This window comes from Corvus hawaiiensis, chromosome 5 (assembly GCF_020740725.1).
Source record: "Corvus hawaiiensis isolate bCorHaw1 chromosome 5, bCorHaw1.pri.cur, whole genome shotgun sequence".
NCBI classification, from domain to species: Eukaryota; Metazoa; Chordata; class Aves; order Passeriformes; family Corvidae; genus Corvus; species Corvus hawaiiensis.
Genome location: NC_063217.1, coordinates 1,448,060 through 1,470,918, shown reverse-complemented (window position 1 = coordinate 1,470,918; position 22,859 = coordinate 1,448,060). Strand labels below are relative to the sequence as shown.

At 55.2% G+C, this 22,859-nt stretch overlaps 1 protein-coding gene across 8 annotated transcripts in view; it reads right to left on the bottom strand.

Moving 5' to 3' along the window:
• EXOC6B (exocyst complex component 6B) overlaps nt 1–22,859 on the bottom strand; it is a 271,080-nt gene that overhangs the window by 202,898 nt on the left and 45,323 nt on the right. For all 8 annotated transcript variants that reach the window (XM_048303538.1, XM_048303540.1, XM_048303539.1 and 5 more), the window contains exon 6: nt 19,737–19,941. In XM_048303538.1, coding sequence (XP_048159495.1) covers nt 19,737–19,941 — 205 coding nt within the window. The remainder of the gene's footprint in view (nt 1–19,736; nt 19,942–22,859) is intronic.

The window sequence follows — 22,859 nt, the reverse complement described above, 5'->3', positions numbered from 1 at the left end:
ATTCCCTGGAAGTGCTGAGCAGCCAGCAGGACCTGCCCTCCCCTTCTCCCCAGCTGGCTGAGACGTTGTGTGACTGCAGCACCAACACCAGTCCCTTTCCCTTCCCTTTCCTTGCCTTGCCTTTCCCTTCCCCTTCCCTTTCCTTCCCTTCCCCTTCCCTTCCCTTCCCTTCCCTTCCCTTCCCTTCCCTTCCCTTCCCTTCCCTTCCCTTCCCACCATGGCTGCTCCCTCATTTTTCAACATCCAAAGCAACGAGAGCCAAGGGAAGAGCAAAACTCCTGGATGATGAGACTGGAAAAACCATGGGAAGAGGAGCTGGAGTCTCCCAGATATCAGCAGGGAAGGAGAAATCACCTCAGGAACGGCCATGGGATGGTGCAAAACCCAGAGAAGTTCACCAGACAAATCCTGGCTCCGACACAAAGCCCAAGTTTGCCTCCAGCCCAAGGCCTCCAGGCTTCCCAACCCCAGCCCCCTTCGCTCTGCCCGTAATTTAAAAGGAGGAATGATTTAAAAACTGGGCTTTTTAAAGAAAAAAAAAGGCTTGATTCAGTCTGAGGAGTCGGTGAAGGGAAGCCTTCAGTCCTGGATCTCCAGTGGGACGGGACATCAGGGATTGATTGCTCCGGTTTGAGCGTTCCTTGGGCCCCTGCTCGGATAATCTCCGTGGCTCCCAGGCCCCACTGAAGTGGTTTCCAAGAGCAAAAGCCTTGGATCAGCCTGTCAAACCCTGGGACAGCTCTGGGAAAGCCAGAGCCAAAATGCTGGAATTGGGAGCCTGCCCTTCAAACCCCAGAGCGAGCACACACCAAATTAATAACGCACAGTGGCAACCCCAAGCTGCTTTTCCCAGGCCCTTCCCAAAGTCCTGGCAGCCCAGCTTCCCCACAGCCCCTTCCCTGCAGTTAAATCCCAGGAGAAATGAAAATTCCAGGTGAAACAGTGGTTTTCTCACCCTGAGTGCACCTAGGATCAGAGTTACTGTGATGACCACCGAGCCCCTGACTGATGGGATTTACGTAGGGAAGGGATTCACGGAGCCAAGCAGGGATCCAAAACCATTTCTTAGGGAAGGTCCTCAAATGTGAACCACACAAAACCTCAGTCTAAGAGCCCAAAAATTGGCACCTGAGTGCCAAAAGCAAACCCAGAACTCCTCACCTGTCCCATCCCTGCTCCCCACCCCCTGCCCAGCCTCTGGATGTGCCAAGGCTGAGCCTGGACACGCAGCTGATAAATTTACACCAAATTACCCCAAACCTGACACTCCAAAGGGGAATTATCCCAAATCCCTCTCCCAAAGCTGCTGTTACGTTTCCCACACCTCGGCCTCAGTCCCAGGCTTACCCCTACACCACACTTTTGTTCTTTTACACCACAAAGTGGCCACCAGTTAAAAATTACTTTTTTTTTTGCTTTAGTAGAATGGCCATTTCTTGAAACTTGACAAAAGTCATGGAATAGATTGGTGGGAAGGGACACCAAGGATCATCCTGTTCATCCCCTGCCATGGGCAGAGACACCTCCCACCATCCCAGCTGGATCCAAGCCCCAGTGTCCAGCCTGGCCTTGGGCATTCCCAGGGATCCAGGGGCAGCCCCAGCTGCTCTGGCAATTCCAGCCCAGCCCCTCCCCACCCTCCCAGCCAGCAATTCCTTCCTAAAACCTCTTCTAATCCTATTTTCCCTCCGTTTAAAGCCATTGTCCCTTGCCCTGTCCCTCCATGCCCTTGTATACACACATACATATATATATATTTTTTTTTTTTTTTTTCAATCCGTGCCACACAAAGAACCCCATTATGGAGAACGAGCTGGGATCCACACAGGAATCCTTGGCTGCACTCCTATGGAATAAGTGCCTGACAGCCTCTTCGGCTGTGCCCTCGCCCCCAGAGCAGTGACGGATCATTCGGATTTAGGAGCCGCCCGCACGGGTCTGCAGCGACATCACAGGGGCTGAATTCTGCCTGACAAGAACCGTCAGCAAAACCTCCCTGCAATCCTCACGCGGCCTCTGCAATGTTCTGGCACAGGAACGAGCTGCACGTCAGGCCAGGACACCCTTCTGATCTCCTGGGTGTCACCTCCTGGGCCACGGCAGGAGGGAGAGCCCAGAGGGAGGGAGAGAAGCTCTCATCAAGAAAGGCACTTCTGTGTCTGTTCTCTCATCATTTCTCTACCTGTGGAACCCAAAACAACTGCAATCCAGAACAACTGCAATCCAGAACAACTGCAATCCAGAACAACTGCAATCCAGAACAACTGGAACCCAGAACAACTGGAATCCAAAACAACAATCCAGGTTGGATGGGGCTTGGAGCACCCTGGTCTACAGAAGGTGTCCCTGCCCATGGCACGGGGTGGCACTGGATGGGATTTAAGGTCCCTTCCCACCCAACCCATTCCATGGTTCTCTGATTAACTGAAGAAATTGCTGCCCACTAAGGAATTTGACCAAAGTTGCTCTTTTTTAATGCATGAAATCTTCTGCTCCTGATGATGCGGGAAGGGCTGGAGGGAAACCAGTGCCCACCAGCAGAATCCCCTTGTGAAGGGAAATCCCCTACAAAGCCTGGCCTACTGAAGACCTGCTCACCCTATAAACGTATTTATCAACCTTGACACACTAAACATACGCTCAGCCTATAAAGAATCCTCCCTCAGCTTTCCTAAAGCGAGGCTGGGACAGCAAACCCAGGGAGTCTGCACCCAAGGGATGCCCTAAACCCACAATTTATCACCTGCCACTTCCTCCAGCTCCTCCTCTGCCCCCACAAAGAACCATCAGGTGAGATAGGACAGGAAAAACTCAATTATCCACATTTAAAATCAATTCAATTATTTAGGGACAATGAGCAGCTGCCTCCACTTTGCCCCAAATCCGTGTCCTTGGATGTCCATGTCCATCCACTGTGTCGCCTGCAGGAACAGCCTGTGGTCACCACACTGCACTTCCACAGCACCCAGCAACGGGAAGAACACGGAAAAAAACTCTTAGGAGGGAAAAATCTGCAGTGTCTCCTACATAAATCTGTGATCAGTGCCTTGGTATTCCATGGGGTTGGAAAAAATCCAAGGGGATCCCAGCACCTGCCAGGCTGGTCTGGTATCAGTATCCCTGACCACGGAGCACGTTGGGGTGTCCCTCAAGGACGGGACTCACTTGGGAGCCTCTCCCAGGGGAATGGGGAAGGAGAAAGGACAAAGGGACACCAGCTTTGTTCCCAAAAACCATTCCAGGAGGATAATTGAATAAATAAGAGAGGGGTGGTGTTGGAAGAGGTGGGTAAGGCACTTCTGAGCTCTGGGGAGATGGTCAGCAACCCTCCCTCAACCACCATTCCCTTGGGAATTCAACAGAAACGTCCAGGAATGGGAATTACACCCCAAACTTCAGCCATGGGCACAACCTGGGGGGATCCAGGGATGAGGTGACCGAGATGTCCCTGCTCCATTCCCACCCCACCACATGTTCCCTGCTTGCCCGTGGGGATGGTGGGGCAGAGCAGGAGCTCCAGGGCCCTGCTGGGAGCTCTGAAAGGCGAGGTGGCACCAGGGGCTGTTTCCAAGGTTTCCCTGCTCTTGGAGCTCGGCCTTTCTCACCCCCATCTCCTCTGGAGCAAAACTCATCCAACAGCACCTTCTGGAAGCTCTCCAGCTTCCAGCAGAACCGCTCCTGAGCCTTCCAGACACATCCCTCCCACCTTGAGAGGTAGAACCCCGGCCCTGGCTGCCAACATTTCCCTCAGAATCCCGAAAAGCAGCACAAAGCATCTCCAAACGCCACGGCGCTCCGTATCCCAGCCCGGGCGATTGGGGAAATGTGGAAGGCATTAAAGGCCTCACTTTCCCTCAGCAGAGAGGAACAGGGACCTACAAACAACGCCTTGGAGGCATTTCAGCAGCTTCATCTACACGGGGGCCTTTTTTCATGAGGATTTTTTAAGTCAATCAGGAATCGGAGGGGCCGGGAAGCCGTAAATTGGGCTTAAAAGGGAGAAAAGCAAATAAATGCTTGGAGAGGGTGGGAAAAAGGGGAGGAAAAAATGGGAATCACTGAAGGCTTCCAAAGCCTTGTTTGTTTGTGATAAAGCTCAGCTGTACACAAGCTGTCCCAGCCGGGCTCGGCCTGGTGACATTTGCCTGCAGTGGCACCACGGGGAGCGGCGAGCAAGAGGGTCTGTCAACATTTTATCAGCAGCAACTGCTCCCAGGGCTTTATGAGGCACAAAAGCTCCTTTTCCTCAGCCTCGTGGCCGCTCAGGATGTGCAGGCTCTGACTCAGAGGAAATTATTGGGATTTAAAAACCACATCACACGGAGCGGGGTTTGGTACCAGGGTGGGAACAAGGAGAGGACACGGCACCCAAAATCTGGAGTTCTGAGGGGAAAAGGTCTCCAAAAAAGCTCCTTGGGATATGTGGAACCAACTGGGGAGTCCCAGCGTGGATATTATGGATATTAAGGCTCCATAAGCCAAGAAGTGATAAAATGAGGGAAATAATTCAATCAGCCAACAGCAAACTCATCCTGCCCTTATTTCTATATAAAACAAAAGCACAGCATAAAATTAAACCTTAAAGACTCCAAGGTGGGCAGAGCTTTGCAGACAAAATCCCTGGAGAGCAACAGGAGAGGAGGAAGATGGGATTCATGGAATACAGACAGACACTGCCTGCAGTGGTGTCCAGCCCTTGGCCACAATCCCACAGGAACTGCAGGATTGAGCCCCAGTGCCTCGGGACACCTGGGAGCCCTCCCAGATTTCAGAGGTTTCCATAAAACAGGGAAGAGCCAGAGGCAGGGCTGGGCCACGTGCACCCTCCATAAATCCCATCATCCCTCCCTGGGGGAGGGAATATTATTGCCCCTGTCCATGGAAGAGCTGATCCAAGTCTCCCTGGATGGGATAAATCCGCATTCCAGGACAATGATCTCATGGAAGGCTCTCCCCATCTGAGGCCCTGCACACAGAGCTCAGGGCATGGACAGGAGAGACTTCCAGCACCTTCACAGGGTGATCCCAAAGCTTCCCAGCACAAGTCCTTCCCTCCTCCCTGGGAGGGTGGGGAGGGGCTGGGCTGGAATTGCCAGAGCAGCTGGGGCTGCCCCTGGATCCCTGGGAATGTCCAAGGCCAGGCTGGACACTGGGGCTTGGATCCGCCTGGGATGGTGGGAGGTGTCCCTGCCCAGGGCAGGGGTGGCACTCCCTTCCACACAAAGCATTCCATGGTTCTATGAAATCACCACATCCCAAGGACCCCATGGAACCGTGCACCCAGCTGGGATCCCGTGGGACAAGGATGGCACTGCCCAGCTATGGCAGGGGGACACCAGTGACGAGGTCAGGGGCTGGAGCACCCGAGAGGAGAAGGCTCCTGGAAGAACCTTCAATCCCCACAGGAGGTCACCAGGAAGATGCAGGAACAAAACACGACTGGTTCTTAGTGAAGATAAGGAAAAAACCCCAGAGACTCTGCAGCCTCATCCATGGAGGGTTCCACGATAAAACCCTGAGAAAAGCCTGACCTAAATGTCTGACCTTGAGCAGGACGTTGAACTGAGAGAGCTCCCCTGGCTGTGCCCTACAAACCAAATGTTCTCGTGTTCTCTGAGGGTCCTCCCAGCTGCACTTCCAGCACAACAAACGGGGCTGAGCAGCATCGGGGACGTTGGGTTTTATGGAATCCAGAAGGTATTGGGTGGGAAGGGATCTAAAATCCCATCCCATCCCACCCCATCCGCGGGCAAGAACAGCTCCCACTGTCCCAGGCTGCTCCAAGCCCCAATGTCCAGCCTGGCCTTGGGCATTCCCAGCTGCTCTGGCAATTCCAGCCCAGCCCCTCGCCACCTTCCCAGCCAGCAATTCCTTCCCAACATCCCAGCCCAAGCTCCCCTTTCCCACTGGGAAGCCATTCCCTGCCTCCTGGCCCTCCAGGCCTTGGCCCCAGTCCCTCTGCAGCTCTCCTGGAGCCCCTTTAGGCCCTGCAAGGGGCTCGCAGCTCTCCCCGGCTCCTTCCCTTCTCCAGGGCAACATTCCCAGCTCTCCCAGCTGCCTCCAGAGCAGAGGGGCTCCAGGCCTGGAGCAGCTCCGGGGCCTCCTCTGGACTGCAAACAGACCAGAGGGAGGGTTAAGGCTGCTCCAGCCTTCCAGGTTTGTGTCCAGTTTCTGCAGCTCAGGGAACAGCTTCTTACCCTGCCCAATTTTTCCAGCCAATTCTCCCCTAGGAACATCCCACGTGTGCATCCGCGGCCCCCACACGAGCTCCGTTCCCAAACGAGCTCTGCAGTAGCTGCAAACACAAACTCTCCAAGCTGCAGCTGCACCAACAGCCCCGCACCATAAAGACACTTCAATAACCCCTGAAACGGGACATTTGAAAAGCCCCGATTTACGGGGCCAATGCCCCTCTTTAAAGCAGCCCAGCACGCACAGGTGGCTGATAAAAGCCCACTTTAACAGCCACACTTGCGAAAGAAATTTATAAGAGTTAGCAAAGCTCACAGCCCTTTAATTGCATGTCAGATGCTGGGCTCCGAGAACTAAACCAGATTCCCCGCAGGCTGTGCCAAGTGCTTCCAGATATTCCGTGTCTGGAGCAGATCCCGCTGCTACCAAGGGGTTAAAATGCAGCCTCTGAGGCCAGGGAAGCTTGAAGGCAATGCCACCAAGCCTGAAGGAAAGCAGAGTGCGTTTCTGCCAGCTTTGTTCCAAATGAAAGGTTATTAAAACCAGCCCCAGTCGCTGTTAACAGGAACAGCCCGACGAGGAGGCGTTTACAAAGCATCTGAACTTGTAAATAAGTGGAATTAATACCCAGCAAATTCCTTTGATCCACAGGACACGAATTCCCTTTCCCTGCAAATCTGCTCGTTAATAGTTCCACGCTCCACTTGTGTCACTCGCCAGCGAGTCCAGAGGAAAACGCTCCAAGTCACAAAGAGCATCTCTGGCTTTTCCTCTGCCAAGGGATTTCTGGGAAGGCCCTGGAGAGGCTGATGGGGAGCAGTGGCAGCAGGGGAGGACACTGAGGGAATTCTTCACTCGGAGGCAGCCGAGGCCCTGGAATGGAACTCCCAGAGCAGCTCTGGCTGCCCCTGGATCCCTGGCAGTGTCCAAGGCCAGGCTGGAGCACCCTGGGATAGTGGGAGGTGTCGCTGAACACGGAATCAGATGGTCCTGAAGGCCCCTTCCAACCCAAAGCATTCCAGGATTCCGGGATTCCTCTCAGCAAGGTGCTCGCAGATGTAAACATTCAATATCAAACAGGCCCCATGTCCCAGACACCCAACATCTCACACACAGAGCAAAGGCAGCGGCCTCACAGCTCCCCCGGAGCACCTGGAGATCGGGATCTGCCCTCGGGACCACGAGGCACTGCAGGGTCGGGGCTTTCACGCAGGAACGCGCCCCAGGAGCAGCCCTGAGCCACCCGTGGGTGCCCCTGCAAACCCCAACGTGCTCCAGAGCCCGTCCACAGCATTCCTGTGGCACCTCTGGAATCACGGAGAGCCCGGGACGGGCAGGGAGGGGACACCACAGGACTGCCCGTCCTGCAGGACCAGGAGAGCCCTCGGCCCGGCTGATCCCATCTAGGCCGGGCCTAAACTCCGTAAGGATTTCGTTGTTGTGTTCCTGCTCTGCGCTGTGAGGGGGAAGGGGAGAAACAGGGACACAGCAATGGCGAATTCAGTCAGCTCCGGGTGCGCAGAGGGGTGGCCTGGCCACCTTCTGCCCTGGAGCCAGCCACAAACACCTGGAGAGAAACCACCCAGGAGAGGAACACGGTCGGGGCAGGTTTCCACAGTCAGAACCCAACGAACCAAAGCACAGAGGTGCAAACTCCATCCAGCTTTTTCCCATGCTGTCACCTCCCCATCACCCATTCCTAGTGAGGAGGATGAGGCAGAGATGGATTTTCCAAGTTCTAATGAAACGTGGACAGAAAGGAACAAGAGAGGCTGCAAAGAGGAACAGCAGGAAAAAGGGGGAGGAAAAAACTCATCTGGATTGTGTTGGAAACAGGGGAAAAAAGGGACTGGAAAGAGGAAGAATCCAGGAGATGTGAATCTTCATGGATACACTGGCCAAGGGAGAAGGGGGCGTTGGTCCAGTGGGCAAATCAACAGGAGGGACAAGCTATCAGAGCAAGAAATATCATGGAATCATGGAATGGGTTGGGTGGGAACGGATCTTCAGGATCATCCAGTGCCACCCCATCCATGGGCAGGGACACCTCCCACCATCCCAGCTGGATCCAAGCCCCAGTGTCCAGCCTGGCCTTGGACATTCCCAGGGATCCAGGGGCAGCCCCAGCTGCTCTGGCAATTGCAGCCCAGCCCCTCCCCACCCTCCCAGCCAGCAATTCCTTCCCAAATCCCACCTAAGCTTCCAGGTCCTGTGCCACATCCGTGGGTGCTCCCACAGCCCAGCTCCGACATCCCCAAAGCAGCGCAGGGCTGGAAACTGCTCTTCTCCAGAACTGTCCTTCCTCTACTTAACCCAGGACTTTCCACAGCCTTTGGAGAGGTTCTCCTGAAGGAAAAAGCCACAATTGAGGCATCCAGAGCTCAGTTCCCAGCAGCATCCCAAGGACAAGGCGCTGGGAATGTGACAATCCCAGGAAACCCCAAACACTCAGCGCTGCTCTGCCTGGGAAGCGTTTCCATCCCCGCTGGGAAGGTCTGACACCCGGTGCCAAGGGGGAACGGCTTCCCAACGGCTTCACCACTGCTCTGGGAAGCTGAAAACATGGGAAAACAAAACCCTGGAGCAGGAGACGCTCCAAGAGAAAAGCTCTGTTTGTTTTTAGTGGGCAGACAAAGGGGAAAGCTGGCACGGGGTGGGTGGGAATCAGCGGGAAAGCAGCTGGAGATGGAGTTTTACCTGCACAGGGAAGCACAGCTTCCTCACCTCCTGGATCCAGGGAGAAGCTGGAAGCACCAACACCTCCAGGCACCTCCTGCTCCTCCTTCCTTACACACAGGAGCAGTTTCTGCCCCAAACCTTCCCCGGCCCCAGCCACGCCAGCACCACACACAGCACCCCGAGCCAGCCTCATTTCCCTCTTCCTTTTCCCAGCATCCTGCTTTAGCTTTTTCCCTACAAATGCTTCTTAAACTCTTCTCAAATCTGCCTGAGGCACGGGAAGGCCCCCTGCCCTCTGCTCCTGCTGCAGCACAGACTTGGAATGCCAGGGAAAATTCCTCTAGCCCAGCAGGATCATTGCCAACAGGTTGCTCCCAGCCATCCATGTCCTGTTTGAGTGTTTTTTCCCCTAATTCCTGAGTTTTTTCCTTGAGATGCCCAGAAGTACCCAGGACACATCTGTGGAAGGTGTTTGGAACAACAGGAATGGGAACTACAGGAACTACAGGGAACAACAGGAATCCGGACCTACACTTCCTTCCCAATCCTGCAAAGGAAGCGGTGGAGTGCCCATCCCTGGGGGATTTAAATCCCTGTGGATGTGGCACTTGGGGACATGGGGACATGGTGGCCTCAGAAGTGCTGTCCCCAGTCCCTCTGCAGCTCTCCTGGAGCCCCTTTAGGCCCTGCAAGGGGCTCGCAGCTCTCCCTGGCTCCTTCCCTTCTCCAGGGGAACATTCCCAGCTCTCCCAGGCTGCCTCCAGAGCAGAGGGGCTCCAGGCCTGGAGCAGCTCCGGGGCCTCCTCTGGGCTCTCTCCAGCACCACTTTAGACAAGGCCTGGAGGGCCAGGAGGCAGGGAATGGCTTCCCAGTGGGAAAGGGGAGCTTGGGCTGGGATGTTGGGAAGGAATTGCTGGCTGGGAGGGTGGCGAGGGGCTGGGCTGGAATTGCCAGAGCAGCTGGGGCTGCCCCTGGATCCCTGGGAATGTCCAAGGCCAGGCTGGACACTGGGGCTTGGAGCAGCCTGGGATGGTGGGAGCTGTCCCTGCCCATGGCAGGACAGGAAGGGGATGGGCTTTGAATTCCCTTCCCACCCACCCCATTCCATGATTCCACAGAGCAGAGCTGCTGTTGCATCTCCAGTTTTCATCCCCTGCAGTACCAGGAGAATTCAACCTCTGTTTTCCACTCTAAAATAACACAGCAACAACAGAACCAAAGGAATTACCAGTGACAGCGTAACAATCAGGAGTCCCATTTTTTCTCTGGAGTTCTACTGGATCTGGGATCCAACCTCTGGAGCCCAGAGCAGCCACAGGTGACACTTCCACCTTCACCCTTCGATGACCCAGCACAGAGGACAAACCCATCCATCCCCAGCATAGAACACCCCCTCGGTTCCAGAGAGAAATCCTGATTTCTCCTAGAAATCCGGCCTGGGAACACTGGAACAGAGCCTTCATCAGCTTCCCTGATGAACCAAGAAGTGATGAACCAAAAGTGCTGAGCCCCACTCAGATGGCAGCAGGTGGAGACCCCAAATGGACACCACTGGGGCGTCCCAGCCATCCCTCCCCTGTCCCCACAGGAACCTGTCCCGCTCCAAGGAGCCGGGAAAGGGAAGCAAAGCCGGGCTGGCCTGGAGGAACTGAAGGACGTTTTTCCCCCAGAATGAAAGCTGTTCTGAATTTGCCATAGATGGGAATTAGAAGAAGATGTGGAGAGGCTGAAATGACCTGAGCCTGTCAGCAGAACTCGGGGGTTTTGTAGAAAACCTCGGAGAGGAGGGAAGTTTGGGCTGCTGCGGGATCCCCTGGGTGGCTGCTGCAGCACCCGGTTGCAATTTGTCCCGCAGTGTCACGGGAAGGGCAGGCAGCTCGGCCCCGTTCCCTGAGAACTGAACCACCATTCCTGGAGAACTGGAACAAGCCCAGCCCCCGGCATTAACCCACCTCCACCTCGACAGCAGCCCCAGAGTGAATTCCCCCGGGATCGGAGCCGCTCCCTTCCACGGGCATCGCTCACAGCCCAGCAGCACCGAGCGCTGGACGAAGCTCCCTGGGAATTCCACGGCAGCGGCGTTCCCAAAAGGGGATTTTGGTCCCTGCTGCACGAGGTTTCACGTCCGTCATCTGCAGGAAGGATCAAGTTTTGCTCACCTGGACAAAAAGCCCAAATCTGAGCCCAGGGGCTGTGTGGGGTGGGGGTGGCACACGGAGTTTGTGTCCCCGGGTGTGACCTTGGCACAGCACCAGGGTTTTGCCACAGCTGCCAAGGATTTGGCAGCTCCAGGTGGGGACCTGGAGACTCTGAGCTGGCTCTGAGCATGCCGGGACAGGGAAGGAATCCTTGGCATGGGAATGGGATGGGATTTATGTCCCCTTCCCTCTCAAACCATCCCATGGCTCCACGGCTGTGGGACACCAGGAATGCTCCCAAAACCTCCTCAGCTTCTCCTCCACATCTCCAGAGTGCCAGGGCAGGAGCAGCACCCAGCTGGAGAGCACGGAGAGATGAAACCACTCCGCGTTACCAAAACCACCCATGGAATTTTTAAGAGGGGAAATCCGGGAAAAGCCAGTCCATTTAAAGGTTAATTAGCAGCTACATTGCGATGAGCCGAGGAATTCATCATCCTGGGCAGCAGCATCCCGATGGGAGCCATTCCCAGGGATTTCTGAGGTGATTCCATCCCCTCTCCTGACAGGGCCGTGCTGCCCAGAGCCCTGTGCTCCTCCACACCAAACCAGGCACAAAACTGAGTTTATCTGGGCTCTGCCCGAGCTGCCTCAGCTCCAGAGCTGGCACCTCCTCAGCATCCTGGTGCTCCTGGCACAGCCGTCCTGGGAGCCACTTCCCAGCCCCGCAATGAAAACCAGGAGAAGCTGGAGCAGGAAAAATCACAGTGCCCAACCCAAAAATCACAGTCCAGGCTGGGTGAAAGGAGTTGAACGGCCCCTCTTTCCCAGCTGAAATCCCATAAACACAACAGCAACTCCTGAGAGCTCAACGGAAGGAGCAAGGAGAGCTCCTGCCTCAACCTGGCACTTTCCCTTTGCCTTATTAATTATTAATTATTATTATTAATTATTATTAATTATATCACAGTGGTTGGAAGATGTCCATGGCCAGGCTGGATTTGGTTTGGAGCACCCTGGGATGTGGAAGGAGCCGAGAGGTCGGAACTGGATGAAGGCCCCTTCTCAACCCAATCCAGCCCATGATTGGAAGAGAAAGGATTTCCAACACCTCTGGATTTCAGGACTGTTAAAAGGTCTAAAAGGCAGCCACACAAAAAGCTGGGCCAGAATTTGACTGCCCTGTGGTTAAACTTTGGATTTTCTGGTGCAGCCGTGCCCAGAGAACGCGGATCCGCTGCTGGGACCCCCCAGGCCCCGCGGCCGTTACTCACCCAGATGCTGAAATAAAAAAGGCCATGATTTAGCAGTTTCATTTCTGAGGTCATAAAAGGAACTGAGAGGGATCCCCATTTATTAATAAAGTTCCTATGGAGTATAAATTTTCAATGCAGACTTAAAGGCACAGAATTCCTCTTAAATAAACAGCGAAACCTCCCCAGAACGCCAGGAAACGGGGAATAAAAAGCTCTTTTATGACAATAAGCACATTTGCACTCCAGGTCTGTGATGTGGGAGGGAGAAGGGGGAAAGCACAAGGAAGGGTAGGGGAACAGAACCTGCTGAGATCTGCACAAAGCCCTCAGCACCTCCCCAGATGTGTCCTGGCCCTACAACGTTCCCGGTGGCTCCGGCTGCTTTTCCCATCAAGGGCTGCCCCATCCATCCCAGCCCTGCCCGGCTCCCACGGCGCCGAGGGATCACATTTAACCTCAAGCTCCTGGCCTGACATTTCACTCATGAGCCACTTCAAAAACCCTTTCCAGTTCTCAGATCATTCCCATCTCCTCCTACTCTTTTTTCCCGTAGTTCTCATCCCATCCCAAGACATCGTTGGTGCCGCTCGGGGTCCCCAGGTGCCGGGCAGGGGATGGAAGACGGTGACAGACCCCACAAAAAGCCACCTCCTGGCTCCAGGATTTCTCACACCTCATCTCCAGAGCCCCAGCGAGCAAAGAAAACCCTGGAGGTTCCCAGCTTCAAAGGCTGGACTTGATGATCTTGGAGGCCTTTCCGGGCCTGGATGGATCCGGGACTCGGTGACGGGAGCGGTGGCTCCGGCTCGGGGCAGACACTCGGGGAGGCTTTGTCTCAGAAAGCTTCCAGATCAAACACGAGTGGCAAGCGATGAATCCCTGCCCAGAGAGGGCTGCTCAACACTCTTAAAATAACAGATTCTGGGGCCAAGGCTTAATGAAAAAATAGCAGGGTCTTCCAGAGCCGTCTGAGGTTTCCATCCGGCGCTAAACAAAAACTCCTTTTACCGTCTCCCTCGAGTGGGTTCTCCGAGAGGTTCACCAAAGGATGCTGAGGGCAGTGCCCAGCGGAATTCCCGCTGCCCATCCAGCTCCTCCTCGGCAGGGAGGAAGGGGATGGCTGTAAACATTCCTAAATCCTGAGACTATCTAAACCAATCTTTAAATAAGATGAGAATATTTAAACCAGAGCCCTCTCAGTGACACCTCTCCTATCCATCGTTTCTCCAGTAGGACACGGCATCCCACGGCTTGTGGGAGCCTCTTCCCAAAATCCTGCGAGCCCAGCCCGTGGCTGCCCATCTCCCTGCCCATCCCTCCAGCCCCAAGGATGCATTTCCTCTCCTAAGACTTTAATATCCCAAGCAGACGAGCAGCAGGAGCGAAGATTAAGAAGGTCTCGTTCCTAAATTTGACTGGAGAATCAAATTCCCGCTCCCCAAACCTGCCCAGGAGCAGAACCCCCCATCCCATTATCCCCAGCCCGCTGTGGAAATCCTCCCAGCCGCCGGAGCGACCTCTCCAAAGGCTCTCCTGCTGCATTCAAGCCGGGAAAATTCCCTTCTTTTAATAACCAGCCTGATTTTGGCTTGTTAAGGCAAACCCCCGGAACGGGAACCAGCAGGAAGTTCAGCTCCGAGGGTGCCTCTGGAAGTCCCAGGGCAGGATAAATCCCGGCCCCCGTGGAGCAGGAGCTTCCAGAGGCTCCGGCTGAGCCCAGCCTTGGCACGGGCACAGCCAGCCCACGTGGCAGGGACACAAATCCCAGCCAGGGCTCCGTGACCTCTGGAGAGCAGGGAATGCTGCCGGAGTGGCGACGTCCCGGGAAAGGCACCGGGATCCAGCGGACCCCAAACGACAATTCCAGCTGTGCTGCCCAGGGCTACCCAGAGCCCAGAAATGCCAGGGATGAGGATAATCGGGAACACAAGCCAAAGTGCATTTTTGGAACGCTTTTCTGGGCCGTCAAAAGGCCACGGGGCAGTGTGTGGAGAGAGGGAAGTGTCCCTGTGTCGCCCGGAATGTCGGGAAGCGCTGGCTCCTGTGGCTCTGGAAGCGGGCAGGGAAATGGGGTTGTGTTCAAACAGAACCCAGGGAGGGCCAGGATTTCCCAATGGAATCTCCGCGTGCCACGTCCCACCGATCCCCAGCATTCCCAGGAAACCGCTCCGAGTCCCTCGCGCTCCACAGCCCGGGCACAGCCACCTCCGAGGGGATGCTCCAGGGTGTGCAGCAGCTGCTGCAGCTGGCTCAGGGCTCCAGGGGTGGGATCCCTGCCCAGCGTGGGAGATGTTCCCACTGGGGGCCGGGAATCAGGCTGGCCTGGAGCGTCGGGACAGCATTGGAGCAGCAGCTCCTGGCCAAGGGCTTTGTCCTGGGCAACCTCCAGATCCTGAGGGCTCTGCTGCCCTTCCCATCCCTCATCCCCTTCCCATCCCTCATTCCCTCCTCATCCCCCACTCCCTCCCCCTGGATTCTGCACCCTCTCACCCCACCCCTGCACCCCTCAGGTGCTCCTGAGCCCACCCAGCAGCCTGGAGCTGCCCCACGTTGCCCCGCTGTGCTCCACAGGAATCCCGGGAATCCCAGAGCCCCAGCTCTCCATCACACCTGTGTAATCCCACCAGTGCCAGCATCCCTGTGGAGAAATCCCAGAAGAGCTCACCCGGACGGAGCAGATGGAGCGGCCCAGAGCCAGCACTGCTGGGCAGGACAGGAGCCGCTGCTGCGAAATCCCATCCTGGCACCCAACCTCGAAAGTGCAGTTTGCCAAGGAAGAAGGCTCCGGGAGCTGGAGCTCACCCCCGTTTTTTCCATGGATTTGTGGCAGAGCAGCAGGAAGGGCAGCTTGGGCACGAGGCAGATTTTTATAAAACGCCAATTTTCATTTAATCGTGAAGAAAATGCCACGGTGGCACATTTCATTACCAAACCAATGGATTAAAGGTGGCTTTGGAATTGAAAAACAACCGACAGATGCTCAGGACTCCACACGGAGCCACTCCCAGGACTCCTGGGAAAGATCCACGTCAAACCCAGTTCCATTTGGAAGAGTTACCAGGGGCACCGAGCAAACACCCAAGGGAACTTCCATCCCCCCATAAACCCAGGGAACTCGGGGTCTGAATTCAATCGAAATCCAGACATCCCTAAAATCCTTGGGATGATCCTTCAGTGGCTCTCCCTGATCTCTGAGCTGCAGGGATGGGGTGGGAGGCGAGGGAAGAGATCCAAACCTGGATCTGCATCCCGGATTTCACACACAGCTCTTGTTCCATGGAGTCCATCCATGCCCTGAGGAGCCCCATCCCCCCCAGGTGACAGCCAGCACGGCATTCCCACCAAAATCCGAGCAGTGCCTCCGTGTTCACATCCGCTTCTGTTGCCCAGAGCAGCTGGGGCTGCCCCTGGATCCCTGGCAGTGCCCAAGGCCAGGCTGGACACTGGGGCTTGGAGCAGCCTGGGATGGTGGGAGCTGTCCCTGCCCATGGCATGGGGTGGGATGGGATCATCTTTAAAGCCCTTCCCAATCCATTCCCATCTCCAGGCTGCTAAGGAGGGAAAATGCCCTGACCCAACCTCACCTGGTGGCACGAGGATGAAACATCCCCTTCCACCAGCACAGCTGCAATTCCAGCTGTTCCGACTCCCACTGCTGGATCAACCTGTTCCAATTCCTCCTGGATCAGCCGGTCCCACCTCCTACTGGATCAGCCTGTCCAAAAATTCCTCCTGGATTAGCCTGTCCAAACTCCCACTGGATCAACCTGTCCCATTTCGTCCTGGATCAACCTGTCCCAATTCCTACTGGACCAACCTATTACAACTCCCATTGGATCAACCTATCCAAAAATTCATCCTGGATCAACCTGTCCCAACTCCCACTGGATCAACCTATCAAAAAATTCCTCCTTGATCAACCTGTCCCAACTCCCACTGGGATCAACTTGTCCCAATCCATCCTGGATCAACCTGTCCCAACCGAGATCCCCACCTACCCAAGCCCAGCTCTGCCACTGCAGCATCCCGGTGATTCCCATAAATAAACTCCTGCTTTTCCTGCCCCTCCGGAAAGGCAGAGCTGACTCTTCTGGCTGTCCCCAGCACCGCATCCCCGACTGCCTCTTGCCTGGGCTGCTTTCGGCCCCTGGCTCGCAGCAGCACCATCCCCATCCTCCGCATGCCCGGCACATTCCGGCCGCGGAGCGAGATAACGAGGCCGGCCCGGATATCAGCACGTGTTAACGGGATGTAATTCAGGCCCGGCCAGCCCCGAGCTCAGAGCCCTGTAAAAAACCCCACCAAAACCCAAACACACACGCAGGTTCACGGGGCCAAAGTCCACGTGGAGTTCAAGCGTGTGCAGCTCCTTTCATCCGCTCCAGGCCGGGTAATTAAGAACAAGATTTGGAACGCGGCGAATTCCCCCGGAATTTAGGTAATAAAGCTCAGATTGGGATAAAACCCAGGAGGGAAGGAGTCCGGGAGAGCTCCTGGGCGGGACAGGGAGCGCTGAGGTTCCCCTGTGAGACCCCGGGAATGCCTCACTGAGTCCATCCCAGGAGGGGCTGGGAGCTCCCCCGTTCCCGGGAGCGTGGCCACGGCTCCGAGCGCTGCTGGCCAGATCCTGCTGATTATCACAAAATGAAATGTTCAGCCCTTGTCAGCGGCAGCCTCAGATTTGTAATGTTACAAAAACCCCATTTCCTCTCCCATTGTAGCGAGGCCTCCTCCGTTCCCGCTGGTGAAATCAAACAATTTTAAAGGAATTTATATGATCCTAATTTAAACCGAATGCACGGAGCTGCCAATCGCGGCTCCCCGGCTCTCCAGGCCTCCTGCCAGCTCCGCTCCTTCCCAGAGCTCCCATCCACATCCCGGCCAGCAGGTCCAGGGAAAACACCCAGCGACCCCAGCCACCGTACTGGTGGTACTGGGAGGGACGCCCTGCGCCCAGGGGACACCGAGCGACCCCGCACAGCGGCAGCTCCGAAGCTCCAGCTGCTCCTCCTTCCCCCCCACGGAGCTGCAGGATGGACACAGCACCTTGCTCCAGTCCCAGGATCACTCCTGGGATTTCCCAAGGGCAAGTGGCACATGGAGCTCCCTCCTAATCCACACTGAGTCCAACCTGGAGATAACTCTGCTCCCACAAAGGGCGAAGGAAAACCCTCCTGAAGCCTGCACATCGCTCCCATAGAACAGCAGGAAGCGGGGATTTGGAGAAGCTGGAAGATGCAAAATTCCCTGTATTATCCACAGGCAAATTGAAGACAAGGGGCTCCAGGAGAGCTGCAGAGGGACTGGGGCCAAGGCCTGGAGGGCCAGGAGGCAGGGAATGGCTTCCCAGTGGGAAAGGGGAGCTTGGGCTGGGATGTTGGGAAGGAATTGCTGGCTGGGAGGGTGGCGAGGGGCTGGGCTGGAATTGCCAGAGCAGCTGGGGCTGCCCCTGGATCCCTGGGAATGTCCAAGGCCAGGCTGGACACTGGGGCTTGGATCCAGCTGGGATAGTGGGAGCTGTCCCTGCCCATGGATGAGGTGGGATGAGATGAACTTTAAGGTCCCTTCCATTCCATTCCATTCCAAACCATGCCATGATTCCAGGAAAATCATGCACGAGTTTCTCCCCAGCTCTGTCTCCCACAGGATGAAGAACCAACTTCCCCCCATTATTTCCAGGGAATTTTAGTGACCCCTCATTCCAGGCTGGTCCCACTCGCTGCCCCCATTCCCGAATTCAGGCAGGGCAGGAGCAGCCAATCCTCAGCTCCCCCAGAGCCTGTCCTGGTTCTGCAGGTGAGAATATCAGGAGGAGGAGGAGGAGGAAGGGCTGGAATTGATGGGAAAACACCGGGAGAAGCCACAGGATTCCTTCCCTCAGTGCAAGAGATGGAGAAGGAACGGAGCCCTGGGAGCAGGAGGGACGGGAAGAACGGGAAGAGCAGCACTGTGGATAGGGAAGGGACGGAAACACAAACCTAGAGAAGTTTCTCCAACCAGAACAGCAAAAAAGGTGCCTGAAAGGATGGAAATTTCTCCAAATTGATCACCTAAAATCCATGGAAACGTGGCTGGATGTGCACATCCCTCCTCACCCATCACATCCACCAGCACAGTGCCAGGAGATTGGAATCCTCTCCCGGAATTCCTGGAACTGGAAATTACCAGACAACACCAGCACCCTGTGATGTCCCTAAAATCAATAAATATCCTTCAGAGGATAAAAAAATGACTTCATTAAATAAAGTGCTCATTGTGTTAATTGGGCACCAAAGAGAAATGGAATTCCTGTTCCTTCCCAGCCCCAGGGACCAAGGAAGGATCTTCCCAAAGCTCTGCCTGCCCCAAGGAACACGAGGAGTATTTTTGTATGGAATTCTGCTCCAGAAATCGCTGCCTCAGGTAAATCCAGCACCTGGAGCCCTCCCAGCCATCACCACTGGGCACATCTGGCTCCACATCTGGATTGGGAGGGGTTTCAGGAAGGTCAGTCTGAATTAACAAGTTTGCTGAGCTCTCAGGTGCCAGCTGGCCCCTCCCCACAGCTCCATCCCACAAGGAAAGACTGGCTTGGCTATCCCAAAAAAACCCAGGAAGGAGCTGGGAAGATAAAAAAGGCACTGAAACACGGGGAATCAAATTAACTCATAAAATCCCCCAGTTCCATCCTGCCACAGAAAGGCTGGGGGCTGTAAGACACAAAACCGAACTCGTCTGTGCCCACAAACACAGCAGCAGAACTCCAGCAGCTCCTGGAAAATTCCAGCCAAGTCCTTCCCATAAATCAGCATCCGCCACCACCGGGGAAGGGTTTCACTGCCCAGGGCAGGTGACAGCTCACGGCTCCTGCACTCCAGCAAAGCCCTTCCCAGGAGCAATCGCAGAGCTTTGGGATGAGAGGAACTGAGAGCCAAACACCCAGCAGGAGCGGGAAAGGCAAATCCTGGTTTAAGGCACAGCCGGGGATGTTCAGTTCATCAGCTCACCCTGTACAGAATCAGCCACGGGAAAAGGCAAGGGAGCCACAAGCCAGGCTTAGCTGGGATTTAAAACCACTTTAGGATGCAAAATAAATCAAATTCAGTGCACAAACTCCTACTTTTTTATCCCAAAACTGGGAAATCAGCCTGGTGTCTCCAGGTCTCCCAGTAGCACCAACTCCCTGCGCAGGGAAGTGGAAGATAGGAGTGGAAAATACGAGTGGAAAATGGAGTTATGCACCTCGGGACTGCCAAGAAACCACGGAAAACCCCAGCTGGGAGAAGGCAATGACACAACGGATCATCACTTCCCAACGGTCTAAAAACCAGGATAAAACTCCAGGAGTAACCATGGAGAACCAACCACTCCTCACCCAGCAACAGAATTCCAAACTCAACCCACTGCCTCGGGCTGGAAAAGCAGAACTTCCACACGACCGATCCTCCAAGCTCTTCCCGAAAAGCGGCCGCTGCCATCCCCCCCATCCCACCTGCTTCATGGCCGTCTCGCCGATCTTGTCCGAGTGCTTGCGGATGCTCTCCAGGAAGTCCTTGAGGTCGGACATGGAGAGCTCCTTGATCTCCTCGCGCAGCCGCGGGATGTTGTCCACCATGACCTTGCAGAAGCGGTAGTGGCTCACCTGGGGCAGGAACGTGTGCTCCAGGTGCTCCAGGGTCTTCAGCGCTGGGTAGTGCCTGGGAGAGCAGGAAAAGGTCAGGAGCAGCCCCAGCCCCATCCCATTCCCTCCGGAACGTGGAGGGGTTGGAAGTTATCCGACACGACTCAGCTCCAGGGGACCACGGAACCACGGGGACCTGCACGCCCATCCCCTGCCTGGGCTTCCACCAGCCCAGGGTGGCAACCCCTGACAGGGAGACGAAATCCTGGAGCTGGGAACATCCCACAAATCCTGCAGGCTGATCAACCAGCGCCTGACTCATCGGTTAATAATTAATTAATTAATTAATTAACACCCAAGATCTGCTGCCGACACAGACCTTGTAAAGAGCCTGGAGGTGCAAGCTCAGCTCCCTTTCCCTGGGGATTCCGGGATCTGATCCCACTTCCCCCCTCCTAAACACCACATCAAAACCACTTCCCGCCCAAAGGGTTTTTTATTTGGAGGGGAAAAGCCTGGATCCAAACCTCAGATCAGGGATCCAACAGATCCATCAGCCCCTGCCTCCCCATCAGCTGTTGGATCCATGCCCTTCTCCCTGTTGGAATAATTCATTTCTCCATCCCAAAATGAATATTTTATACTTCTCAAAATGCAGGAATCCGATGGATAACGAATTCCTTTTTATTGTTGGTCATGCCCCATTCAGTTCGATCCCCCTTTTCTGCATGAAAGTGAATTTCAGATGGGAAATTGAGCCGAGAAATTCATTTGTCTCAAATGCCCTTCCGTCTTTTCCCTCTGGAAAGTGGGAATCCATAGGATTTGCCATTTCCTGGGATGTGGAGCCACCCTGGATGACGATATAAGATTCAAGACCATCCTCCTGTCCTGACCACAGACCTGGTCAGAAGTGACCAAAAGGGAACCACCCAGGAAGGGTTAATAGGGTTTAACAACAGAATAAACCAACACTGTGTAATAAATGTTATATATTCTATAATCAAATAAACAGATTTATGATCAATAAATCTCATGTCAGCCACTTTGAGGGGGAATCAAGGGAATTTCAGCTCACACAGCCTCGGAGAAATCCTGGGCAAAATTCCACCTGGAATTTTGGGGGAGAAGCAGTCTTTGGTCATAAAAAACCACAGGAACACCATTGCAAACCCTGCCATTCATATTCCATTCAGGATAATTCCCGCCTGAAGTGCCGGGAATTCTTTCAGCCCCATTCCCAACACCGATGGATTCACCCCTGACTGGGGGGGTTCCCAGTGGGCAAGGTGTGACCAAGGATTCAAATCAAAGCCTCTGCAGAGAAACCTGGGAACGAGCAGGGAGCCAGGGATCCACCCAGAGGGATGAGCACCCACCAGGGATTTACCTTTCCAGGAATTCTCCGGTCCCATTCCCTACACAAACCCCCCCAGAGCAGCTCCCAGAGGGGAGCTGAGCTCTCTCCCAGCTCCGTGTCCCCGGGAGCTGAGGGGGAAAAGCAGGATTTTGATAAAATCCGGGCTCAGAGGGGCCTTTTGGGGTTGTTTCCCCGCTCCTGCTGGGCATTGCTCAGCTCCAAGCAGGATGAACGTTCCCAGTGGATGCACGAGCATTCTCATGGAGCATCCAGGCCTGCAAGGAAGCTGGAGAGGGAATTTCTGTTGGGAATTGTAGTGCCAGGAGGCAGGGAATGGCTTCCCAGTGGGAAAGGGGAGCTTGGGCTGGGATGTTGGGAAGGAATTGCTGGCTGGGAGGGTGGGGAGGGGCTGGGCTGGAATTGCCAGAGCAGCTGGGGCTGCCCCTGGATCCCTGGGAATGTCCAAGGCCAGGCTGGACACTGGGGCTTGGATCCACCTGGGATGGTGGGAAGTGTGGAATTAGGTGATCTTTGGGGTCTCTTCCAACCCAAACCATTCCATGATTTTATGATTCCATTTCTCACTGCTTGGAGACCCCAAGACAGAGCCAGGACAAGGTCAATTAAAGGGTCTGATCCCTCCAGAGCCCTGCAGGACCAGGAGGAATCCCTGGAGCCAGAAATTTTGGGGTTCCCCAGTATTTTCCACACATCTCAGCCATGGGAAAAAGGCTCTTTCTGTCCCTTCCTTAATTTCAGGCCAATGGCAGAGAAATCCTCCCTCTCCATCCCAATCATTCCTCTGGGATCAGCCCACACTCCTTCCCCGCCTCCATCCCATGGCCATGGATTCTCCATTTGGAAAATCCCGAGCTGGTTCATGAACATCCCCCAGTTCCTCCTGGCTCTGGAGTTTATTGCCCCAAACCCAAACCCAGTCAATCCCAAACCCAAGCCCTGGCTGCCACCCTGGAATGATCCAAGTGAGACCTGGAGCAGATGAAAAACATGGAATATCTTGGGCCGTGTGTGGTGAATGGAGCCATCAAATCCAGACAAAGAAAACCGGAAAAAAACTGGCCAAGGCTCCCGATATTCCTTAAACGTGGCTTCCAGCTTGGATTCGTTTCTGAATGAACCAATCTCAACAAGGGAGGGAAAACAGCGACGCCATTCTGAGCAGCAAACCCCGGGAATGCCGTCCAGAGGGAGGGGGTGGAGCAGCGTGTGGATTTCCTGCGGGGGAATTCCCAGGGATCAGCTCCACTCCCACCACACATCTCTCAGCAGATCAGCCCCTCGCTGCTCCCCGGAATGCTTGGAGAACCCATCCCTGCCCTGGAGTGCCCCAGGAAGAGCCAGGAGCTCTGGAACAGCTCAAGGAGCCCCCAAAGCCCTCCCAGGCGCCTCCGAGGGGTCACCTCATCTGCTCACCCCACGCCCAGCAGGGCGGGAACAAATCCCATCCCTTCTCCCGAACATCCAGCTGCTCCACGCTGCGGGGCAGGCACGGAGCAGGGATGGGGCCGCTTTTCCAGCCTGGCATGCAGCTGGAGCCGCGCCTTCCCCCTTCCAGCAGCTGCTCCGTGCCCAGTTGGCCACCTCTGGGGCTTCAAAATCGCTCCATGCCACTC